This window comes from Thermobia domestica, chromosome 18 (assembly GCF_964235325.1).
Source record: "Thermobia domestica chromosome 18, izTheDome1.hap1.1, whole genome shotgun sequence".
Lineage (NCBI taxonomy): Eukaryota > Metazoa > Arthropoda > Insecta > Zygentoma > Lepismatidae > Thermobia > Thermobia domestica.
The window spans coordinates 15,703,869-15,728,019 of record NC_137471.1 but is presented as its reverse complement, the minus strand read 5'-3'; the positions used below and the strand labels follow the sequence as shown (position 1 = coordinate 15,728,019).

The 24,151-nt window shown below is 35.4% G+C and overlaps 1 protein-coding gene across 1 annotated transcript in view; it reads right to left on the bottom strand.

Moving 5' to 3' along the window:
* The window catches only part of LOC145675894 (uncharacterized), a 54,394-nt gene that overhangs the window by 4,249 nt on the left and 25,994 nt on the right, over window positions 1-24,151 (bottom strand). Inside the window, exons 6-12 of the mRNA XM_081746688.1 lie at window positions 23,685-23,841; window positions 17,730-17,903; window positions 15,719-15,791; window positions 13,884-13,933; window positions 8,471-8,572; window positions 4,017-4,142; window positions 166-331 (exon numbers count right to left, since the gene is read on the bottom strand). Coding sequence (XP_081602814.1) covers window positions 166-331; window positions 4,017-4,142; window positions 8,471-8,572; window positions 13,884-13,933; window positions 15,719-15,791; window positions 17,730-17,903; window positions 23,685-23,841 — 848 coding nt within the window. The remainder of the gene's footprint in view (window positions 1-165; window positions 332-4,016; window positions 4,143-8,470; window positions 8,573-13,883; window positions 13,934-15,718; window positions 15,792-17,729; window positions 17,904-23,684; window positions 23,842-24,151) is intronic.

Here is a 24,151-nt window from a genome sequence, read left to right as displayed (position 1 = left end):
ACCTTAAGATATAAGCAACTTAGCTCTAGAAAACCAGAAATGAAGTTCTCACATCATCCGTAACGTGAGACATGTGACAATTCCTAGCCTTTTGTGAAGTGTAATGAAGTATAATGTCAGAGAGTTTTAATATTAGGTAAGGAAGAACGAAATAGAAAGACTCACCTGCTACGAAACTTTGGATTTCCTCTGCTGTTACATTATGTCCTTGTTTCTTTACAACAATGGCTCTGGCAACAGCTGTACATGTTGGGTCAGGAACTGCAACTACTCCTGCGCTCATCACATCAGGATGAGTTTCTATCAAAGCCTCTATCTCCGTAGGAGATACCTGTAAAATATATTATGAATTATTCGGTTTCTTCATTCAAATTTCCTACAAAATTAAAATACATTTTTTAATGTTTTTTTTTTTAATCTTCAAAAGTATTTATTAATGCAACAATGCCTTACATTTTTCATTTAGCAAATTTATCCAATTTTTGGTGTAAATTTATTACACTGTCACGATAGTATTTGAAAGTTAAAGAACATATTGATGTCGATTTTTTTTATGTATTTGAAGAAATAATATATTCATGTTACGGCAAAAGGAAGAATATTTTCTTTGTACTTCTCATATGTTTTGATATTGAAGCTCCTTTAGTTAGTGGTATTCTTTAAACAATATACGTACTGGTATACGGTATATATTATTTTCTTCTCAAAGAAAATTTGAAATTGATTTGTCCACAAAATATTATTATTTTAATTAGAAAAATGGAATCTATCTCTGTTCGCTATTAGGATGCCAATAGAAACTATTATATTATAAGTAAGTATTAAATGATTTCTATTACAGTAATTGTTCTATACATATTATTTATGTCTATGTACGAGGGGCATGCCGAAAGTGTTTAGATACTCTTTGAAAAATCAATTTATTTGTATAAAACCTTTTACAATTTCTCAAAATAGTCCACACCAGCATCAGTACTTTTTTGCAATCTTAAAAACCACAGTCTTAAAATTTTTAAAGATTCTTTTTTTTTTTTTTTTTTTTTTTTTTTTTTTGGAATATCATAAATTTTATTATACGTATTGATAGCCCCTTCACTTGTTCGAAAGCGGCGTCCTCGAAGCTTTTTCTTGAGTTTTGGGAACAAGGAAAAGTCACACGGAGCTAAATCTGGAGAGTAAGCTGAATGCAGTACAATACGGACTCCACTTTCCTGTAGAAACATCCAAAGTTTTTGTGGCCGTGAATTGTCGTGATGACAGATCTCCAAGTTTCAACGATACTCGGGTGCAATAAGTAACGTTGCTACATGGCTGGTCTTAGAGTAAAAGATGCCACCGTAACTTTACTCACGCTCCGTTCTTGTTTTACTTTCGAAGGTGGAGTTCCATTTTAAAAACGCAATACTGTCAACTCCTGTTTTGTTTCGAGGTCATAGTTGTAAATTCATGTTTCGTTACTTGTAACAATATTATAAATCTTTCTTTCTTAGGCCCTGCAAAAATCTTTTTAAGCATAAGCATAATATCTTAACTTGGCACCACTCCACACGGTCACCTTTTTGCTCAGGCGTAAGCACATGTTGGACCCAACCAGGGGCGGGCCCAGGACCGACTTTTGGGGGGGCGGTGGGTTGTCATACTGCTACTTTTAAGGGCTCCAAACTTTGGAATGGGTTTTATTTATATATATAAGATAAGAAAGTTTTCCTCTTCTGGGGGGGGCGATTGCCCCGATCGCCCCCTCTGGATCCCCCCTGGACCTAACGACTACAAGACTTGGAAAGACCTCTCGGCCAGTCCTTTATTATGGACTGGGCTGCAGTTGATCCAATTTTCAAGATAGATTGAATTTTCTCGTATGTGGTATGGCAATTTTCTTAAACAAGATTTCTTACTGCTCTAACATTTTCATCCGTAACTGCAGTACTAGGGTGCCCAAGTGAGGCTTATCTGCCAGGCTTTGTCAGCCGCGTTTAAATTCCGCAAACCAACTAAAAACGGTTGCGCGTGAAGAAGCACAGTCCCCGAAACACTTTTCTAAAAGATCATGGCACTGCTCTTGCATTAAACCGTACCTAAAATCGTAAAAGATCATTGCACGAAAATCACTTCGCATGAGTTCTATTCTCGCCTACTGACAGGCACAAATTAATCTATGCTTCCAGCCCTCTAATTTCCAAACAAGCAAACCGGCAAACTTGCAGTTATACTTTTCACCACTAGAGGGAATATGCTTTTAAATGTGATGTTTCAGTACGTCAACGCTATTTGAATTTTAGTGTCTAGAAACTTTCGTAATGCGCCTCGTAGTACAAAACATTTCTGAACTATAAAAAATATTACGTATAGACTAATAAAAATGTACTATATAGATTTTGTCACTACGAAACGCTACCATGTGAATCTTCCGAGTGTCCTCCAGAAGGAAATTTAAGAAAAAACATAAAGTATCTAGGTCAAGAAATTTGTAATCCGTTTGAACTTGGATACCAGGTTTGCAAAATATCTTGGAAATATATATTATAGAAACTAAATGAAAAAAGTTCACTGAGGAAAACAAGACTTATCTGCTCGTAACTTGACTTGTTAAGAGACGTACTAGTAAAGAAAACGTTACAGCACTATCATTTATTATATTTCTAAGCCAATCATTTCCAATGGACAATTTTTTCTCCCTTGCTACCCTCTCTTCCGACACATTGCTTTAAAAAAAAATAATTGAGCTTCTGAAACAACGATAATAATTTGGAATATTCTGGGAGAATTTCTAAGAAATTAAGAAATCACATACAGAATGTTTAGGTGAGACATACATTGAGATGAATTTAATTTTAGCAGCGTAGGTAAAAATCATAGTATAATCGCACATACAAAATTGTGAGTAGAAACAAGGTCTTCGTGTGCTGAAGAATGATCAATCGAAATGGGGGAACTTGAAGTGTTTATTTCAATAGTGTATTCACATGGTGTATATCACTGTAGATTATGCTCTTCAGATTTATGGTGAGCAATTTTGTAAAGGAACAACAGCTTGTAATTGCTTTATCGAGATAATGATATTTCTCAAATTTTGTACAAACGATACGCAACCAGCGTCTACAAAATGACAGATTTGCGTTATTTACTAAAATCTACGTTAAATTCATTAAAATGTCAAATTTTCTTCAAACCAGGACCTACATAACCATCTATGAATAGCTCTTCTTGAGTAAGACTCTCTGTCCATTTACCTGGTTCGTTGTCTCAAAACTAAACAGTAGTTGATTGAAGAAATGCAACTATCATATATGTATATTGGAATATATCGAGGAAAAGAGTGTTTATTCAGAAATTGACAGGTAATTTTCGTGTTGATTATATATATAAAAGAAGAAATGAAATCTTTAAGTTTTATGTCCCACGGTAATGCCGGTTAGGCTAAAGGAGACGGTGATGATGAGATATGAATGAAATGGTGACATGAAGAAAATGGGAGGAAACGGGAGAACCCCGAGAAAACCCACGCACACGGTGTTTGTCCACCATAAAGCTCACTTGGCGCGAGCTGGGATCGAACTAAGAACCCCAAGCACCAGAGGTGAACGCTCTACCACTGAGCACCGCCGCCCCAAAACGCAAACTGTATTGGATGACAAAACCATGCTGAAAAAACTAAAAACATTGTTACAATACGTGTGTAGAATCTTGGAATAAAATAAAAACATTTGTAACATTTATAACATTTACCGAAATAAAATAAAAACATTTATAACATTTGTAACATTTACCGAAATTTAGTTAAATAAGCACGAACTGTACAAAATTCTCTCTTACTTTGAGGCCCCAATTCTCGTTATCTCCCTGGTTATGGCATAACTTCGCCAGCATTATGAGAAAGACGTACAAGAATCCAATTATACCCATCCCTAGCGTTTACTTATAAAGTCGTGTTGAGAACAAATTGTCTACCCATGGGCGTTTAAGGTTTTAAAAATCATGACCATTCGATTAACCTAGTATTTATGATAAAAACTTACGTGGTGAGATTGGTGTTTAAATGTTTCCTTCACTCTCTCAATAACGTATAGGAAGCCCTTGTCATCGAAGTATGCACAGTCGCCTGTATGAAGCCAGCCGTCCTTGTCGATCAGTTTCTCCGTATCCTAAATGAATTCAACATAGAAGTATTGTTTAGAATGTTATTTACTGTAAGTTCAATATTTAACGTAAGTATTATTAATCGGCAAAATGATTAATGTCTTTGATATAACTTTATGATTGAGAAGTATTACTATCAAGTGCTCTTTCTTGTTTTCGTATTCACAGTGTGGTTGCACTTAAATATAGAATAGCTTAGTAAGTTCCCTTGTTACGGATAAAATTCGTTCTTTATTGACTTTGGCAAATCTTTATTATATCGGGATATTGGCTAAGAAGGAACAGTATCATGAGGGACGTGCTAGATGGTTTGGTGTATGGTGGTAGGAAAGAGAGGGAGGGGACGAAGGAGGCTACAATTGATGTATGATATCAATATAGAAAAAATCGTATGTGAAGAAGAGGTCCGTGGATCATGGAAGCTTCTTAGTTTCGGCAAATGACCAGCCAATAATGGCAGAATGCCAATGATGATTATGATGATGATGATGATGATGATGTTGATTATTATTATTATTATTATTATTATTATTATTATTATTATTATTATTATTATTATTATTATTATTATTATTATTATTATACACATTGCATGTACAACTTAGGCAATGAACAGTTTCATCTACTCTCTTTCGGTTTAAATTAACGTTTAATAGGTTTGTTTGTTCCATGTATTTTTCTTTTCTAATTTCTTTTTCTCTCTCTGACGATTTGACTAAGTCGAAACTCCAACTTCAATGGCCCATAACTCGGGAATCAGAGGTCCGCACAGGAAAACACTTCATTCATACTATGCAGACCAAGGCTTATCATTACGCTGAGTTCGTCTGAGGATGTACAATACCGGGCGTATCAAGAGTCTGAGGTCATACGCCAACTCCGCCGTGTGTAAAGATTTAAAAAAAAAAAAAATGGAAAAAGAGGAACGTTCTTGGAAACGGGATGATTTTCAATACGAAATGGTGGATTTTTTTTTTCTAATAGTACCAGCCGTTTAAGCTCCATACTAGTAATGTGTTGTATGTTAAGTGAAAAAAGTATATAGTGTTCACTGAACAGGAGTGCAGTTCGGCAAATTTCTTTCAAGTTTCCATACTGAATTTTACAACAATATCCCTTTCTCCCTTTATCCCTCTTTTGACCACATTTGCGGGATTGGAACGCCTTAACACCCAGTGTCTCTGTTCTTTCTTCCCAATACAACGGCTAAGTGGCCTCGCGTAGCGTAGTCGCTAACGCTCTCGTCTTCGGTGCGAGCGGTCCCGGGTTTGATTCCCAGTGGGGCTACTCGGTCGAGAAAGTGTAAAACGCTTTTTCGGGCCGGCCACCCTGAATGAGGTTTTCCTCATTCACACCAGGCAAATGCCGGGGTGGTGTACCTAACTTATAGGTCCCAGGCCGCTTCCTTCCTTCCCTTTCCCCGGATTGTGTGCTCGCCGAGGGACGTCATCCCTCAAAGCGTGACGGGCTAAATGGCCTTAGACGCCGAAAGCCCAGAAATCTAAATCCTAACTCCAATACTACGGCTAATATGAAACAGATGTCAGGCAATGTAAGAATAAGGAAACTCATTAACTTAAAGGAAAGCATTAGGAATTGTGGTAACTGACACTCCACGTGGAATTGACAAGCGACTGTCAATCGTTTGAAATGAGAGTTCTGGTTGGCCATTTAATTATCGGGGGTGTTTTCCACAAGATTCCTCGGACGATGACTTACTTATGGCACGAGCCACCACACGTAGAAGGCGGCATTCTTTGTATCCAAATTGCACTTCTGCTGTAGAAACGAACTATAATGTTTCCAGTTTAACAGGCTGTTCGAACAGACCGTAAGATTACACAAAAAGACACGGTGAACGTGTATATTGTTGTATGAGGAAACGAACACATCAAATCTGTTCCCCAACAACGCTGTATTTTTTGTATGGTAAGGGCGTGCTAAAATGGCAATATTGCTTTTTTCATTTAACGTGAGACGCCTTACTAGCGTGGAGCTTAAGAGGCCCTATCACGGCGAAATTAAAACACCGCTAATTTTACAGTAATTATGTGATATCTTCAAATAGATAAAAGATAATCGAAATGTGAAACAAGGTTGCTCTAGACAATATTATTTTACATGAGATACCGCTATCACAACTCACTGATCTGCATTCGATTTCCAACCATTTAGAAAATTGACTTTTATTTTCGCGTTTCTAAATGGTTGTAAACGGAAAGCTACTAGGTGACTCAGGATAACGATACCACATGCAAAATAATATTGTCTAGGGCGATCTTGTTCCACATTTTGATTTTCTTTTATCTATTTGAAGATATCACATAAATTAATGTAAAATTAGCGGTGTTTTAATTTCGCAGTGATAAGGCCTCTTAAACGGCAGGTGTGAATGGAAAAATTCCGCCATTTTAAACTGAGGACCACTTATTTTCTAAGAATTTTCCTTTCAGTCGGTCTATGGTTCCGGATTTTTGACACACCCAGTATATAGTGATATCGATTTATAATAAAAACCAGTCTGTAAGTAAGCTAAATCCTAATAGTTAACAATCGCCACGCCGTGATATTCGCTGCCAGCCTGACTATTTGAAAATGGATGCTGATGATGCTGAACATGGATAGGAGCTGTACTAAATGTAAATAAGATTAAAGTTACTTGTATAAATTCCGTATGTGTTTATTTCATGTCAAGCACAATATAATGTACTGTGTTAACTAAGCAACTTTAACACAGTATATAAACAGGGTGTCTACTGGTCATGAAAGTCATGAAAGTAATGAAAAAGTCATATATTTTGCTTAGTGGTCATGAAAGCCATGAAAAAGTCTTTTATTTACCCAACTGGTCATGAAAATCTGAAATCTCAGAGTATATTTTTATACTTCTTGCTTTTATACCTCATACTGCATGTACTGAAACAGTTGTCAAGATGTCCATTTTTGTGTACACTTTTTTTTTTAAGTTTTGATGTGATGCTAGTATGCAGACTGTGAGAAAAAATATTTGTAAAAGTACCCTTGAAAAAAGAGAAGAAAGAAGGCATCAGACCCCATCCAGGATGGAGGTACTATTATGAACAAATTCAGTAGGTCTTATCAGTATGTGTATGTACGCTAATTTCAAATATGACACGATGGAAAAGAATTGGATATTTACGTAATCAGTCTTTTCTTGTAAAGGAAAATTATAAATTTAGAATTCAGAGTACATAAAATGCAGATAAAAAAACCTAGCTGAATGTAACGGGACTGTTCACAAGATTTTTTTTTAAATCTATAGAACCTGGTAAGCCTTAAACCCATACTTGAACCGCAATTAAAAATTTGTTTACTGCCTTTTAAATTGCTCTTGCATTTTAAAATTAGTTGTCAGATAATCGACATTGTGTACATTAGACAAATAAGAACATAATGTGGTCTTCATCTTAACCGATGCACCGATGATGGTAGGGGTTTATTATTACTAATGGTAAATTTTTATCGCCATGGTCATGAAAATTTGAACAAAAAGGTCATGAAAAGTCATGAAAAAGTCATGAATTTACTTTCTGGTATTCCAGTAGACACCCTGATAAAGTACAGGTAGTTATTATCAATTATCTTGGAGGAGGAAAAACTAGTAGATTTTAAAGAAAAAACAAATGAAGGACGAAGGTTTATTTTTTCCTGGTTGTTTAAAAGTAAATACGAATAATTGTTCGTAACAACTGGATTTTATTTTATATTTTATTTATTTTTATTTTATTTTATTTTATTTATTTATTTTTGTGCGTCTGTGTCACTACTGTAAAATTTCAGCCTTCTAAAATTTTAAAATAGCTGAAAGTTCTCTTGTCAACCTGCCAGTGTACATACCATACAGCTTTTGTGTTTCTGTTTCATCTGACGAAACAATGAAATTCAGCGAAATCTTAATAACTTGTATGTGATATGTTATATCGTGATTTATGTTTTCATTTCATTATATCAATTATGCAAATTACTGTACTAAGTCAGTTTTTGCCTAGCATAATTTCCCCTCCAGAAGTTTGACTTAACATTGTACTTACCCATCCTCCATAGGTGCAAATGCAGTCTTGATTAGTTCTGCATCTCGAACATAATAGTGGAAATGCGTAACTGATAGTGAGCAGGATGGGTAGTGCACTGATTAGCGTACCGACTCAATTAGCCAGAGACCTGAGTTCGATTTCCGATACACTTCCATATTTTTTTGTACGTAGCTGATATTTTCTACATCACTGCCTTGTACCACTGTTGCTAATAAAAATGTCATAACTCTTAATGGTAGATACTATTTAATTATATTTGATAAATTAATGTGACATACCTCTGGCCGCTTGAAGTATCCTTTTGTTTGGAAGGGAGCTTTCACAAGTAGCTCACCTCGCTCGTTACGTCCTAAAGTCTTCCCCGTTTCTAAACATAGGATCTGAAAAATGAATAAAAATAAAAAAGTTGTTACAGCCTTTCACGTGAAAGAAAGTAAAGAAAATTTCGTTATATACACGAGGAGCACTCAAAACGTTCCCGGAATGTTGGTATAGTCTTGCAATCACAATGAGTCTTATACAGTACAGTTCTTAGATTGCTTAATTATGAATTTAACACGTGTGAACAGGTCATAACAGACAGTGTATGAGTAGTGTAGCACAATGGAGCAATGTGTGTGGTGATTAGGTGGTACAATGTCATAGTTCGAGCAATGTCCAAAACATCAAGTTCATGTGCAAATTGGGGAAAAAATTTGCTAGAAACAGTTTACCACCATCCGATGTTTTGCTCTTCCCAAAGCTGAAAATACGCCTCAAAGGTGAAACAAAAATGCGATCAAAACCAACGCGGCGGCAGATGAAGTGCGGAAGATACCGAGAGGCACCAGTTTTTTTTGCAATGTGCGATAAAACGAAATTCGTCAGAATTAAGTAATTTTCAGTTTTTTAACGTTTTATGATATTCTATGTGTATTTTCATTGATTTCCGTTGCGCGATAAAACGCGAAATTGGCAGTTTTGCGCGAAATTTCTAACAATACGCAATATAACGCGAAATTTTAAAAATACGTTTTCATTACTGTAAAAACGCTAGTTTTCCGCTGACGGAACGGTAGAACGTGGCGTGAACTGTGTACTTCGGGTGATTAGGACACGGCTATAGGGAACATGTTGCCAGTTAGCTATCACCATCGCATTTGGATGGAGAGTTCCAAAGTGATGATTGCTTGAGGTTTGTTGTAAATGCAATTACATATGTGTGGCTTCCAACAAGCAATGCCAATTGAGAGGTTTTTTTTTTTTTTTTCTTCAAATATGGACGGATAAGTGACAATGTACAACAATGAAGGAGTAAAATGTGGTAACATGTAACATGCTTATGTTTAATGCTTAAATGTAACTTGTGCGTATGTGTTTTCAGAAGACAGCAAAACTTTCCTGCTCATAGTAAGTTTAGTTACTGATTTTCCTCAGTTTGATTTGAAAAAAAAAATATATATATATAATTTTTCATAAATGAAATTGACATTGTCAAGTGAAATATTCAGTGTATTTTGTTTTTAGGCAAATTAATGATTTATTTTTTATACTGATCTATGAATAAAAGAAACAATTGTAAAAAAAAAATACCAGTGAATTCGTTTCCACAAGAGCTACAAAATGCGAAACTTTATTATTTGGAAAATGCGACAAAACGCGAAATATGAAAAACGAAACGCGAAAATTTCAAATTCTTAGTGCGAAAAACTCGTGCTCCTACCAAAAGAGGGCTTTCGTCGGCGTTTCCAGTAATAGTAGGAGTAATGGAGCACGTGTATATGTTCCAAAAGGGTGCCTACTTTGAAGATAATTAAGTAACCGTGTCCTTATATTTTGGTGAGCTACAACAACATTCCGGAAACTTCTAGAGTGCCCCTCGCATATGTATATTCAGTTCAAAATTCTATTTTAAGCAATCTTACAGCTAATAAGGAAAATTGTTCCGTTTTCGTTGTAATAGTTTTAAAACATATGAGAGTATTGTATACGAAAAGGATGCGTATTGATAAAAATATTTTCCTCAAAACTCTCTTCTGGCTATATAGTTGGCATTCACGCCTTTGGCACAGAATACCCAAATTTGATTCCGATGTAAGCCAATTTGGTTGCATGTCTCTTATAGCTTCAGTGCTGAAACGGACATTAAAAAGTCAAACCAAACTTAACAATAATACAGGGTAAATCAAAATGATGGACCTGATTTCAGAAATGTATTCTATGGAATCTATTAGAAAAAAAAAAAAAACATACGTTACTGTGAGACGTGCGCTTCGAAAGGTTAAGTTTCAAAGTTTAGTTTCCACTATCTACCGCTAGGAGGCAGCAGCGAGCAGTTAAGGAAAACAGCTTTGACTGTAGAACATGCTACAAAAGGTTTAGCAGGAAATAGACTACCGCCTTAATGTGTGCCAAGTTACGCGAGATACTCACTTAGAACCCTTATGATATCTTTGAAGAGAACTTTAACAGTTTACCTTCCTTAGCACATGGCTGACAATAACATGTGTTTAATAGATTTCACAGAACAAACTTCTGAAATTGGGTTCATCATTTTGACTTGACTAATTGACTTTAAAGCTCGTTTTCTTTGGCAATGTTCACGAAGTTCTTCACATATTCCTTGGAACTTATTCTTCAAAAAACTCTTCGGCTACTTGGTTGTTGACAATGACCATATGGGTTTTACACAGAAACTATTTTACTTGATACTAATAAGCAGTGCTTCAGAAACTTCTCAACCAAAACTTATGTATCACTCACATATCTCCATATAAGCTACTGTCCATAAGCGTAGCGGGAAATATTCGATGGGAAGGGGTATATGAAGCAACTATATTATTATGTTCATATTGTGTTTCTTAGAATATATGTTCACTTCTTTTACTCACACTTTCTTCTCTCTATCTCCCCGCCCCCTTCATGTTCGGATTCCAAATACAAGATCCCTGTAATCCATCTTCTCACTATTTTCCATTTCTCTAAAATGCATCAGTTTGCTGGAAGTTCTCTCCCCTATTAACTTTACAAATAATAAAACATATGTACTTATTTTGTACCCCTTACGAATTTAAAAGACCTTATGGCGCAGTACCGACACAATACCTCCCCCTGGGGAACTTCAGAAATATATGTATTACAATCTGGGGTTTTATCCGGTTCTCTCCTCCGATTCAATCATGGTGTGTTGCTTCAAGCAATCATTTATACATTTTCTTCCAGCTTAGGGGGGCACGGTGTCTCAGTGGTAGAGCGTTCACCTCTTGTGCTTGGGGTCCCAGGTTCGACCCCAACTCGCGCCGTGTGGACTTTGTGGTGGACAAACACCGTGCTCGTGGGTTTTCTCGGGGTTCTCCCGTTTCCTCCCACTTTTTTCATTCCACCATTTTTCATTTATCTCTCATCATCACCGTTTCCTTTAGCCTAACCGGCATAACCGTGGGACGTAAAACTTAAAAGTTTTAATTTTTTCTCTTCCAGCTTCGGTTAGCTTTGGATGATTAGATGAACAGTTAAATTGCGAAAAATGACATACAACTACATTGAATTTTAAGTTTAAAAATTCCTCCGTCTCCTTGCTTTTCCTAGATAAGCATCTACGCGGCACTCATTTACACCTTCTGAACATTTGAAAGTGATATATTGCCATACATGTAGATTAACTTTCTTTCATACAGAAATTGTTGTAGTTTCAAGGGTTAAGAAAACTGAAATCTTTTCCCATTTCGATAATGTATGAACAATCCAATGGGAGGGTTACAACCTCTACAACTTCCTCCTTCGATACGCCATTGGTCCCGCTTAACTTCGATGTTTGAATGTAATTATCCGCAACATATTTTCTGGAAAACACATATTCTGGAGTTCTACGTGCGCTGTATTCTCCATTCATTCATCCTCATTTATTTTTGCTCCAATTACTTTTTTCAATACTTTGTCTTCTATAACCATTAGTCTTCGTTTCTTGCTGCAAGTCATATCTACGTATCATTTCGATCATATGTAATACAATGGGAAAATTAAACAATTCCATATATATATATATATATATATATATATATATATATATATATATATATATATATATATATATATATATATAGAGAGAGAGAGAGAGAGAGAGAGAGAGAATTACCAGAAAATATTGAAAACATTTACCACATATCATCATCATTATAACATTATCAAAAAGGTGAATATGTAAGAACTTTCGCTATATGATTCATCAGATAGGGACTTAAAGAAGCAGAAAGAAAAAAAGCTATAACCAGGAAAGTACTTGTAAAGTAATCAGTCAACTAAGTAATTCACTTCCCTTTCCTGCTGAGAATATATATTGTTAGCAAATAATGAAGAAATCTGTAATTCGTAGCATATAATGGGTCGTTTACACTTAGTCGATTGGCGTTCGATTCAGTTGAATTGACGTCACTTTCAACTTAATCGACCGTGTAAACGGGACTTCAACTTAATCGCTTGTTGATCGAAGGCGACTAATCGACTGGCAACTGAATTAAAAGACGTTTTATTTTCTGTGGTTGAAATAATTGAACACATCCATCAATCTGATTCGGCCTAGTTGCTTCGATTTAGTGGCAAATGCGGCGAGTCGATTTAGTCGTGCGACTAAATCGACTAAGTGTAAACGCCCCATAAGATGTTGACAACACTGAGGATGCATGTGCAGCACTGAGTTGTCGTCAGTGATATGTTTGGCGATCGTCTGTAGAACGTCAGACGGACTAGAACAGAGATGTGAGTTGAAGTGAGCAGATACTAACGATGCAAAGTAGAAGGCCCTTTTGACTTTAAGGGTTCACATTGTGGATGGGCTGTTAGTTGACGCAATTGTGCGTAAAATGTCCAATATGTTAGGTGTATCATGAGGATGCGTGTCGAGCTAATGACGGCCTACGGTACTCATTTCTAAAACAACATTGGCAAAAATTAATAGTGACAGGATTATCACCAAAGAACCATAGAGCAAATGCAGCAAGTGTCTACGGAACCAATCAGTGCTGAGCATTGAAGAGAATTATCACCAAGGATCATAGAACAAATGTGGCAAAAGTGTCTACGGAACCGATCAGTGCCTGAAACAGCCCATTACGACTACACAGCCCGAAACAAGTTCCACAATCTGAACCTCTGCGATCAGGTTTCAATTGCCAAATTGCTGGCCACCGCCAAGAACGCTTTAGCGCGGCGAAGGAAATGGTAATGGACTATCGATGATTGAAAACCCATAGTATGATCCAATTTTTACTCTTTTATTTTAGAAAAGAAATCCATGACCAGGTATGTACGCAGGAATTTATTCGAGGAGATGTTCAAACTCTTGGGGATGTCCATATTCAGCATAAAAATAAATTATATTAAAATTTGTCAAATCAGACTTAATTTATAATAAGTCGGAATTTCAGAGGAATTAATCCGGATCTCCAGGACCTTACTCCTGCGTACGTCCCTGGGCTATGATAAGTTGTTTTCAAACACATATATTTATGCTTATTTAGTGGGTGTTTATGTAATAGATTTTAGTTCTCAAAACTAACGTAACTGTATTCCTGTCCCCCTTTCTGTAAAAGAAAGAAGAAAAACATACTTCACCGTAGATGGATGCAGTGGTTGTCCGAAAATTAGATAAAAGAAACAAATAACAAGACATTTATAAGTACGCAATATTAATTTTTTTTAGAATATTTCACTTACCTTAGCCTTTACGTTGGGCACTAGCATTCCCGAACAGGTTCGAGGGATATCTGTTACAAATTAAAAAAAAAAAGTAAAATCAGTATTTCTAATCTAATTATTGTATCTAAGGATGTTACTCTAAACATATTAGGCTAACATTAGAGGAAACGTTTCTGATGTTAACTAGAATTAAATGTTCAGTGACTTATAGTAAATCTTACAATAAATAAATACTATGTTTGCCTGAAGTCAGCATCTATTTTATGGTAAATGCTGACATTTTGTTCTTTCCTTTCCATTATTAGTTAATACGGCAAATGATGTTTACTACGCATGAACAGGCGTGTGTGCGGCTACGTGAATTATCGTGAGACATTGTCAGACCGGGATTTACTGTAAACTATAGAAATCACCTATAACAGGGTGTCTATCGGTCACGAAAGTCATGAAAAAGTCACGAAATCAGAAAACGGTCATGAAAGTCAAGAAAACGTCACGAAATTTAGCTTTTGGGTCACGATTTTTTTAAATCTGTACAAATATGAGTATACACTGGAAAATTTTGTTCTATAAAAAAGTCAAAACTTACCATAAAAATGTCTATGGTCGGCTTTAGATGCTACCAAATCGCAAGCAAAGCACGCTTCCATCGCATGCATGAAAATTCAGTCCAATTCGCACCCAAATTCACTCTTGAAAATGTTGCCAAATTTTATGGTTTGGGAAAGAAAGGGTCACGAAATTTAATTTTAAAATTTTAGTAGACACCCTGTATAACAAGAGAATATATTTTGTCACTACGTGAATAAATTCAGAAGCACGGGTAAAGTGAACGACGAGAAACGTTGCGAGCAGCAACAAACCTGGTACAGCAGGTGCAAGGTGCCAGAGACAGAAGCCCTAAAGTCAACTTGGCACTTTAGATATCCTTTGCAAACAATATGGAAAGTTTTATGTTACGTTTTAATGAAACGTGCATATCATATCCAAGTTCTGTAGAGAACTTTGCGAAGCTGGAATATTGGATAGTGTTACCTTTTAACGTAACTGAACTGTACTATATTATGTGTTCATTCAGAAAGACGAGTAGGCAGACCGTCACTACAATTATAAATTCCCCGTTCCTCAGATTTTACACCCAAGGACTTTTGTGCTGGAAAATTCATAAAATCTATAACTTACGCAAGTAAAGTGAGTGATCTAAGCTTCAGGCAAGTAAGATGAATGATCTACTTGAGTTTTTGAAACGTGTTACACCTGAAGCAGATGTTATTACAGTTGCTAAACTACGAGATACATTTCGTTTCAGAAAGAAACGGTGAACTCTGTTGTTGGACATGTTGAAATTGAAATAAAGTAAGTTGACTATAGAATTGCACACTACTTCCATTACTGCATTTACTGCATTTCTTCAGGAAGATGACAGGGGCTTTCGTAAAGTTAAGAAACTGTTAAAAAAAATTAAAAAAACCCGTCTAATTAACGTTTTCATACCTTTGCGAATTTTTAGTATAGTTCGTTAAAATTAGCAATGTTTTTGAAGCAGTAGTTTACCAAAAGCACTTAATTTTCTTAATATACTAGAAGTAAATTTAATTATTATTTATTTGAACAAACCTATATTTTGTATTTAAAGTTATAGCTAAAATAATCTATAAATTTCCTCGCATGTAATGACTCAAATATTACTGTGATAAGTATCAATTTACAACAAGAATCAACAAGTACTAAATGCAATTATAGTATGTCTTTTCTTAGTACATTTAGTTAGATACTCTGAATGATATTTTCTTTTTTTTTTTCTTTTTCATTGTTACTTGATAATAATTAATTAATAAATATATTATGCTTACCAGCATTTGGTCCATATAGAAGCATTGGTATTCTAAAAGATGACACCAATAGACATTCTGTCATACCAAAACCCTGAAATAAAAATGAATTTCTATTAATATTGAATAACAAATTAAAACTAGTTTCTATTTGTGTAATAATATTAGGGTAGAAAAAAAAAAGTGCAAACATAAGAGAATACGAGGTCTGTAAATAACGTAATGAGTCGTTTTCGAAACTCACTTTCTGTTCATAATATGTCTACACTGTACTTTGTCGCCGTGAACATAGTCTTTTTGGGAAACCACACATCGATGGATCGATGGAGACATTGTTTCTAGTGTTCATATGTGAAACTGAGAAAGTGGGATCGCCTTCAGATGGTTGTTTTCCGTCATCTCATAGGAATGATCTGAGAGGAGTTTTCGCAATTAAAGAAACAAAGAAGTCACAGAGACTTAAGTCAGGCAAATACAGAGGCTGAGGAACGATAAAAATGTTTCTTTTCGTGGCAAAAATTCTACAACCAAAACTGCTGTCACAAGGAACATTGTCGAGATGAAGCAGCCATGTATTTAAGATATCTCGCCGCACTCGAGCGACCCATTTTCGCAGCCGTTCAAGAACTTCACAGAAAAATGTGTCTTACATGTTTACCCTTGAGGCACAATTTCTTTTTTTATTGGAAAATGCGTCTACTACTAAAAAACAAATTAGGATAATTTTTTATTCGTGACTGAGTTATTCGCACTTTTTTCGGCTGTGATAATCTGGGAATGGGTCACTCTTTAGTTTATCGTTTGGAATTGGGATTGTACTGAAATATCAGTGTTGTCAATTGTAATGGCATTTTTCGAAATGTGGATCATTTTCAATCTCTCTAAAAGATCACGTCACACGTCTTTCCTGTTGTGGTTTTGTTCAGGAGTGAAATTTGTTTGTACCAGTTTCGCACAGTTTTCTCATCCACAGTTCGTTAAGGATGACTCTTATGGACGATGTAGTTCAAATTCAGTCCATCTGCTGTTACTCTGATAATTTACCAATGGTCGGTTCGCACTAGGTTTTGAATTTGTTCCACATTTGCTTTATTTCTGGACGTTGCTGGCCTTCCATTGATTCCCGCCCTTCGAGAAATGCCATGGAAAACTTGGGTTCGGGACAAAGCATCATCACCGGAGATTTTTATTTTTTTAACACAAAGTCTGTGTCGCGTTGTACCCGAGTTTGAAACAGAACTTGATGGCACACCGTTGCTCGAAACTTCACTGATTGGTGAAATATGCATTTTTCACTACTATTCCATTTATATGATATATATACACACAGAGCCACGATTATCCGAGATAATGTTCACCTAAATAACCTCGGATTATACAGACTTGGTGCAAAATGCTTTATGTACAGTAGTAAAGGTGTGAGATAAGGTACAGTATAACATCTAATTAATTGCTGTACAGCATGTTCGATCGTTCTGATATAAGTTAAAAGGTAAAAACATAAAATAAAACAGAGAACATTTTTTAAAAAAGTATAAATTTCACAGTACAGTATTCTTTTTAAAATTGCGTCACAAAATAGTCTTGAAATGTCAAAGTTGATTATTGATAGCATTACACATAGTTGCAGAGCTGTTTCCTTACCACGTGAGGAAGCGTAAAAGTTTATAAGGGCGGACAAACTAGAGAAGGACTATGACTTAAGTTTTCCGAAGACTAACAGCAAGTATGAATCAATAGTCGTACGTGTTAGAACTTTATTCTAGTGGTACCGGGGTCGGACGTTCGAATCCTCTCGATTTCTTTTGAACTTCTTTTATTATACTTGTCAGTTTATACCAATTCCCGCGTCGCCTCGGCTCACGCCCATACACTAGAACGCGCACCATTTCAAGCGCAACTATTCGCTCCGGCATTTCTTTTTCTAAGACTACCTCGGTTACTTGGGACTCGAATAATTGCTCTACAGCATATAAGCCTCACTGAATACATAGTAACGTACAGAATTTGTGAATTAATATTGATAGTTTACCTGTTGAATAGCCTTGATGTGAGGAAACTTCAAAAACAATTCTTTTTGGTAATCACTATTAAGAGGTGCACCAACAGTGAATATTGTTGTAACGCTGCTGAGGTCATATTTCTTCGTCTCAGGTGATTTACAAAGCCATACAAAGATAAATGGGAAAGCACCTAGATATTTTGGCTGAGACAAAGAGAAAAACACAATGTAAGTAATTAAGAGATTATTTTTTGTATATAATTGCATAATTACTAGAGATTAAGATATAATTAAGTATATTCCTTTTCTCGTGTCCATTTCACAGCGTGACTAATGGTATTAAATCAATATTATTATTTTGAAGTAACAAACTGAGGTTAACTTTATAATGCCCGCTCCAGCTGGTATACTCACTCAGGAATGAGAAATTACACTCTACTAATTTTATGAAAATGGGTTAAAACTTCCATAACCTTAAGCTAACCCGTCCCTGCCCCTACCCTACTTAATCCTATCTTGCTCTACTGTAATCTACCCCACTTTAATATACCTTTTTTATATTGTAAAACTTTGTGTAATTTCGTCTCATACAAGGAAGAGGTAGAGCAGTTAATAAAAAGAGTGTCCGGAATCGACTCCCACTACCAGTTTTTATTATAAAAATCCACTATAAGAGTATTTGTACAAAACACTATACAATTTGTTCTCTACTTTAAAAGGGTAAGTGAAAGGTAGTCTTTGACCGTAAGGTCGCAGACAGGATCTCCAACAGAGCCCCGAAGCAGGCAAAGTGGAGTGGAATTAGGTTCCCAAAGCTCCGAAGCAAGCAGTGGGTAGGTTAGATGGCCAACAGAGCCCCGAAGCAGGCAAAGTGGCTGAGGTTTGGATTCCCAGACAGAGCCCCGAAGCAGGCAAAGCCAGGAGAAAGGATAGGCGTAGTCCCGTAGCAGACTAGAGGCCCTGGGATAGGTTACTCCTAAAGTCCCGAAGCAGACAGTAGGAGGGTCACCAGAAAACTGGTACTGAGCTGGATTCTTCTGCCCAATTTATAGCGTCCCTTGGGTGGCGGTGGCGCTTCTGCTTCGATTTTGTCTTCTGCTCCGTGGGAGGGACTAAACGTCGTCTGCAGGTGATTCCAAGTCCTCCTGGTGGAAGTTCCTCGTGATGAAGCACGTGGTGTTGTTTATAAACACTTGATGCATGTATTTGTTTTTAAACAACTTCACATGGGATATTACAATATAAGGCGGTCATACTTTCGATGCGCAGCTGGAGCGTGTATTGTAAACTTTACCCAGAAATTGATATCGTAGAAAGTGTTATGCATAAATTTTACATGTTTAAACTTATTACGTAAGAAATCTTTCAAATATGATAAAGAGGACAATAATTTTAACAAAAAAGTATTCCATCTTAGGAAAAAAAAAGAGAATTTAAGTAGAAATAGGATAAATTTGCCTTTGCATTACTACTATTCGATTCGGAACCCACTTATGGGGCTCTTAATTTAGTGTTTAATTATACTTAAACTTTTAGATGTCAATGAGTACACTTACTATTTCTAATTCTCTCAATCCGGTCATGTTCAAAAGTTCCGATTATTCATATCTCTTTGACAGACCTTGTACTTTAGACAAGAATTAAAACACCAACCACTCTACTGGGCAGAAAACGTTTAAAAGAGAGTGTTCAAGAAAGCCTTTAAAAGAGAGTGTTCAAGAAAGCCTTTAAAAGAGAGTGTTCAAGAAATCCTGTAAAAGAGAGTGTTCAAGAAAGCCTTTAAAAGAAAGTGTTCAAGAAATCCTGTAAAAGAGAGTGTTCAAGAAAACCTTTAAAAGAGAGTGTTCAAGAAATCCTGTAAAAGAGAGTGTTCAAGAAAGCCTTTAAAAGAGAGTGTTCAAGAAAACCTTTAAAAGAGAGTGTTCAAGAAAGCCTTTAAAAGAGAGTGTTCAAGAAATCCTGTAAAAGAGAGTGTTCAAGAAAGCCTTTAAAAGAGAGTGTTCAAGAAAACCTTTAAAAGAGAGTGTTCAAGAAAGCCTTTAAAAGAGAGTGTTCAAGAAATCCTGTAAAAGAGAGTGTTCAAGAAAGCCTTTAAAAGAAAGTGTTCAAGAAATCCTGTAAAAGAGAGTGTTCAAGAAAGCCTTTAAAAGAGAGTGTTCAAGAAAACCTTTAAAAGAGAGTGTTCAAGAAAGCCTTTAAAAGAGAGTGTTCAAGAAATCCTGTAAAAGAGAGTGTTCAAGAAAGCCTTTAAAAGAGAGTGTTCAAGAAATCCTGTAAAAGAGAGTGTTCAAGAAAGCCTTTAAAAGAGAGTGTTCAAGAAATCCTGTAAAAGAGAGTGTTCAAGAAAGCCTTTAAAAGAGAGTGTTCAAGAAAACCTTTAAAAGAGAGTGTTCAAGAAAGCCTTTAAAAGAGAGTGTTCAAGAAATCCTGTAAAAGAGAGTGTTCAAGAAAGCCTTTAAAAGAGAGTGTTCAAAAAACCTTTAAAAGAGAGTGTTCAAGAAAACCTTTAAAAGAGAGTGTTCAAGAAAGCCTTTAAAAGAGAGTGTTCAAGAAAACCTTTAAAAGAGAGTGTTCAAGAAAGCCTGTAAAAGAGAGTGTTCAAGAAAGCCTTTAAAAGAGAGTGTTCAAGAAAACCTTTAAAAGAGAGTGTTCAAGAAAGCCTTTAAAAGAGAGTGTTCAAGAAAGCCTTTAAAAGAGAGTGTTCAAGAAAACCTTTAAAAGAGAGTGTTCAAGAAAGCCTTTAAAAGAGAGTGTTCAAGAAATCCTGTAAAAGAGAGTGTTCAAGAAAGCCTTTAAAAGAGAGTGTTCAAGAAATCCTTTAAAAGAGAGTGTTCAAGAAAGCCTTTAAAAGAGAGTGTTCAAGAAAGCCTTTAAAAGAGAGTGTTCAAGAAAGCTTTTTTTTATTATTTATATACGAGGAATATCCAGAAAGTAACAGGCATTTTTAAATTAATAAAAAGTAACAGAATAAACAAAGCAAATTGTATTATATGTATTTGAAAGGTACAATCTTAAGCTATTTTCTCACATAATCGCCATGCAAATTAAGGCATTTATCATACCATGGCACAGGTCTTTCAATACCGTGGCGGTAGAACTCTGCCGCCTGCGATTTCAACCACTTGCTTACTCCAGCATGCAGTTCGGCGTCAGTATCAAAGCGTTGTGTAGCGAGCCAGGTCTCCATTGCTGGAAGAGGTGGTAGTCACTTGGCTCCAAATCTGGACTGTATGGTTGGGTGATCGGAACACCTCCCAGCCAAAACCATGCAAGAACTCTCGCGTATGCTTGACTGTGTACGTGCGTTGTCATGAAAAAAACAACACGTTCGCGCTAATTTTTACCCGGCTCTTGTATGATGAATTTCATTGGCTTGTGGTGTTTGCCAACAAGAACCTAATCACAGAACGTACCTCACAAAAGGCGGGATTTTCTAATGCAACGCACATTGCAACACGTCACAGAAAGCACAATACAAGTGTCACAGTTCTCGTGCTACCACAGCTGGATGTGTACGGAGTGTGGCAACGTTCTGACACAAAGATGGCGACTCTAGCACCACCTACTGCCGCAATAGGCCAAAACGTCTGGTACTTTCTGAACAGCCCTAGTATTTACTTATTTTGATTTATAATATAAGAATTTACTTCTAAATCTTTTCAGCTTGAGCACCCATGAATAAATAGCCCTTAACTATGATAGAATATTTCACACTTGAGAATTAATACATTACGTAAATTTCCTTCCTTTAGTTTGAAAGAATAAAATTTTTAATTTTAGAATAACATTTTTAAGACCGATGTGACTTCTGTTAAGACGAGCTACGGGTGCTGAAGATATTTATTTTATGAATCAAGTGCTAGTTTAAATTTTCAGTCTTCTGTATTTACTATTAAGCATATTATCTTGTACAAAAGACGATTTTAAGAAGCTGCTTGTCAAAGAAATGGTTATGAAACTAATTCCGTTTAAAAAGAACTTCCAAACTCTAATATATAAGCATATAAATAACTTAAAAAGACAATTATCTTACTCTTAATAAAAATAATAAATATTAAACATGTTCGAAACAAAATAAACCACAGTTATTCAATAAATTCCGAAACAGAATAAACTTATTTCTATCTTTAAATGGCGAATTTATTTATTTTTTTTTAAACGAAATAAGTCATATATACAACCACTTTCACTGTTTCGATTGATTACTTGTCCTATTAAAAAAAATTTTAAAAAATATAGAAAGCATTACACTACTTTTAAAAAGGCAAAACTTCAGAATTAGAGCTTAGCTCACGAATCTCTGAAGCGATTCTAATTCTTTTTTTGCGGTCAACCGCGGCAGAGATTCGTTACACAACATACATTGAAATTGGCATACTTTTACTGACATAATAATTAGCTTGAAACACAAATATTTGTAAATTTACAAATTTGTTTTCAAAATGTCTCTGGTCCGTGTGACAAAATATATAGAAATTCGGAAAACACGATTAATTACGTTATTATTATTTTGTTACGGAAATATTTGGTACGTAGTAACATAAAGTTTAATCACTCCACAGAAGTTATATTATAATATAATAGAAGCATACTTGTTTCAATGTTTTCTTTTCTAATTAAGCAACTTTGCCTTTGTCGAAACTGTTTATACTTACAACCAGAGATGAAATGCCAATTCTTTTTAGGTAAATCCTAGCATTTTTCTTTCTTTCTCTCCTTCTTTCTTTCCTTTCTTTTCTTTCTTTCTTTCTTTCCTTTTCTTTCTTTCTTTCTTTCTTTCTTTCTTTCTTTTCTTTCTTTCTTTCTTTTCTTTCCTTCTTTTCTTTCTTTCTTTCCTTTTCTTTTCTTTCCTTTCTTTCTTTTCTTTCCTTTCTTTCTTTTTCTTTCCTTTGTTTCTTTCTTTCTTTCTTTCCTTTCTTTCCTTTCTTTTTTCTTTCTTTCTTTCTTTCTTTCTTTCTTTCTTTCTTTCCTTTCTTTCTTGGACACGTGACTAATGGAAACTTTGAAAGTTGTTTATACTCGTTTCAATTTTGCTTTAAACATAAATCAATTATGTAATTAATCCATACAAGGTTGGTAGAGAGGTAATGTAGTGCAGTTTGTATAAAGTAACATTTTTACATGTATTCATTTAAGAAGCGACATGAAATTAGTTCTCAATTTCTAAACTTTAAATTATTGTGTCCGAGATTCATAAAGATACAAGTAAAATTTTCCTAATGAATCAATTTTGACTCGTGATGTTAAATCCAAAAACCAAAAAGAACACTACTATGGTACAATCTACTACCAATTTTAAATTTCTTCTAAAAGACACACAGAAATAAACTACATCGCAAATATAAACGAGTACATGTTATATAAAATATAATACTTGTATATATAATACTATATTCCCATGTGACATTCCTGATTGTACTTTTGTTGAGGTTAGGTGTTAGAGCAGCCTACGGCTGAACCTCGCCTCATGAATAAACGCATTTTCAATTCAATAAAGGCATTTTCAATTCAATTCAATTCAATATATATATAAAGTAGCAACAAAATCTCATTACAAGATTCTGAGACAAATATTCGGACCCAAGAGGAATGGGAAATGGCGGAAACTTCATAATGGGGAACTACATAATTTATACCGTTTACCAAACATTGTTAGCGTCATCAAGTCTACGTGGCTCAGATGTGCAGTCATGTATCCAGAATGGAAGAAAATGGGAACGCTTTCGAAGTCTTAACTGAAAATCCAATCGGAAAACGACCATTAGGAAGACCTAGGCGCAGATGGGAGGACAATATTAAGATAGATCTTGTAGAAGTAGGAATACAAAGTAGAAACTGGATCCAGTTGGGTAAAGACAGAAGTCAATGGATAGCTTTTGTGAACGTGGCATTAAACCTTCGGGTTCCATATGTCATAGAGTTAGTTAGTTAACAAAATCTCATTATTATTACTAGTAGTAGTAATATTATTCTTTGTCTTTTTACCTTGTGTTCTTGTATAACTTCAAGATATCGCTTCTCATTGAAGCTTGGCATATTGAACAGTGCTTCACCACCGAGAAGATGATTAATGGCTGTCAGAAGGCCAGTGACATGGAAATTACTAAATGCCATCAGTGCTCCTCCTTTCACAAGTAAGAATCTACAAAAAATAAATAAATAAATAAAATAATTAGAGGCGTGTGTTATTGTATTGCATGGAATAGCTATCAATTTCAGTAATAAAGTAATTTGATCTCTAGTATAGGATCATTTTAGGGCTTCTAAGACCAGTGTTTCTTTCAGACCTGTTTTCGGGGCGGTACTCTGAGAGTGCCCCTCCACTTGAATATTAAATGTGTTCCTCCGCAATATTTTTTTCTGAAAGAAAGACTGTCTAAGACTATTTCCGTATGTTCAATCGCTATCGATTAATTAAACTCGTTTTAACCCTCTATAGTCCACGTGGTCAA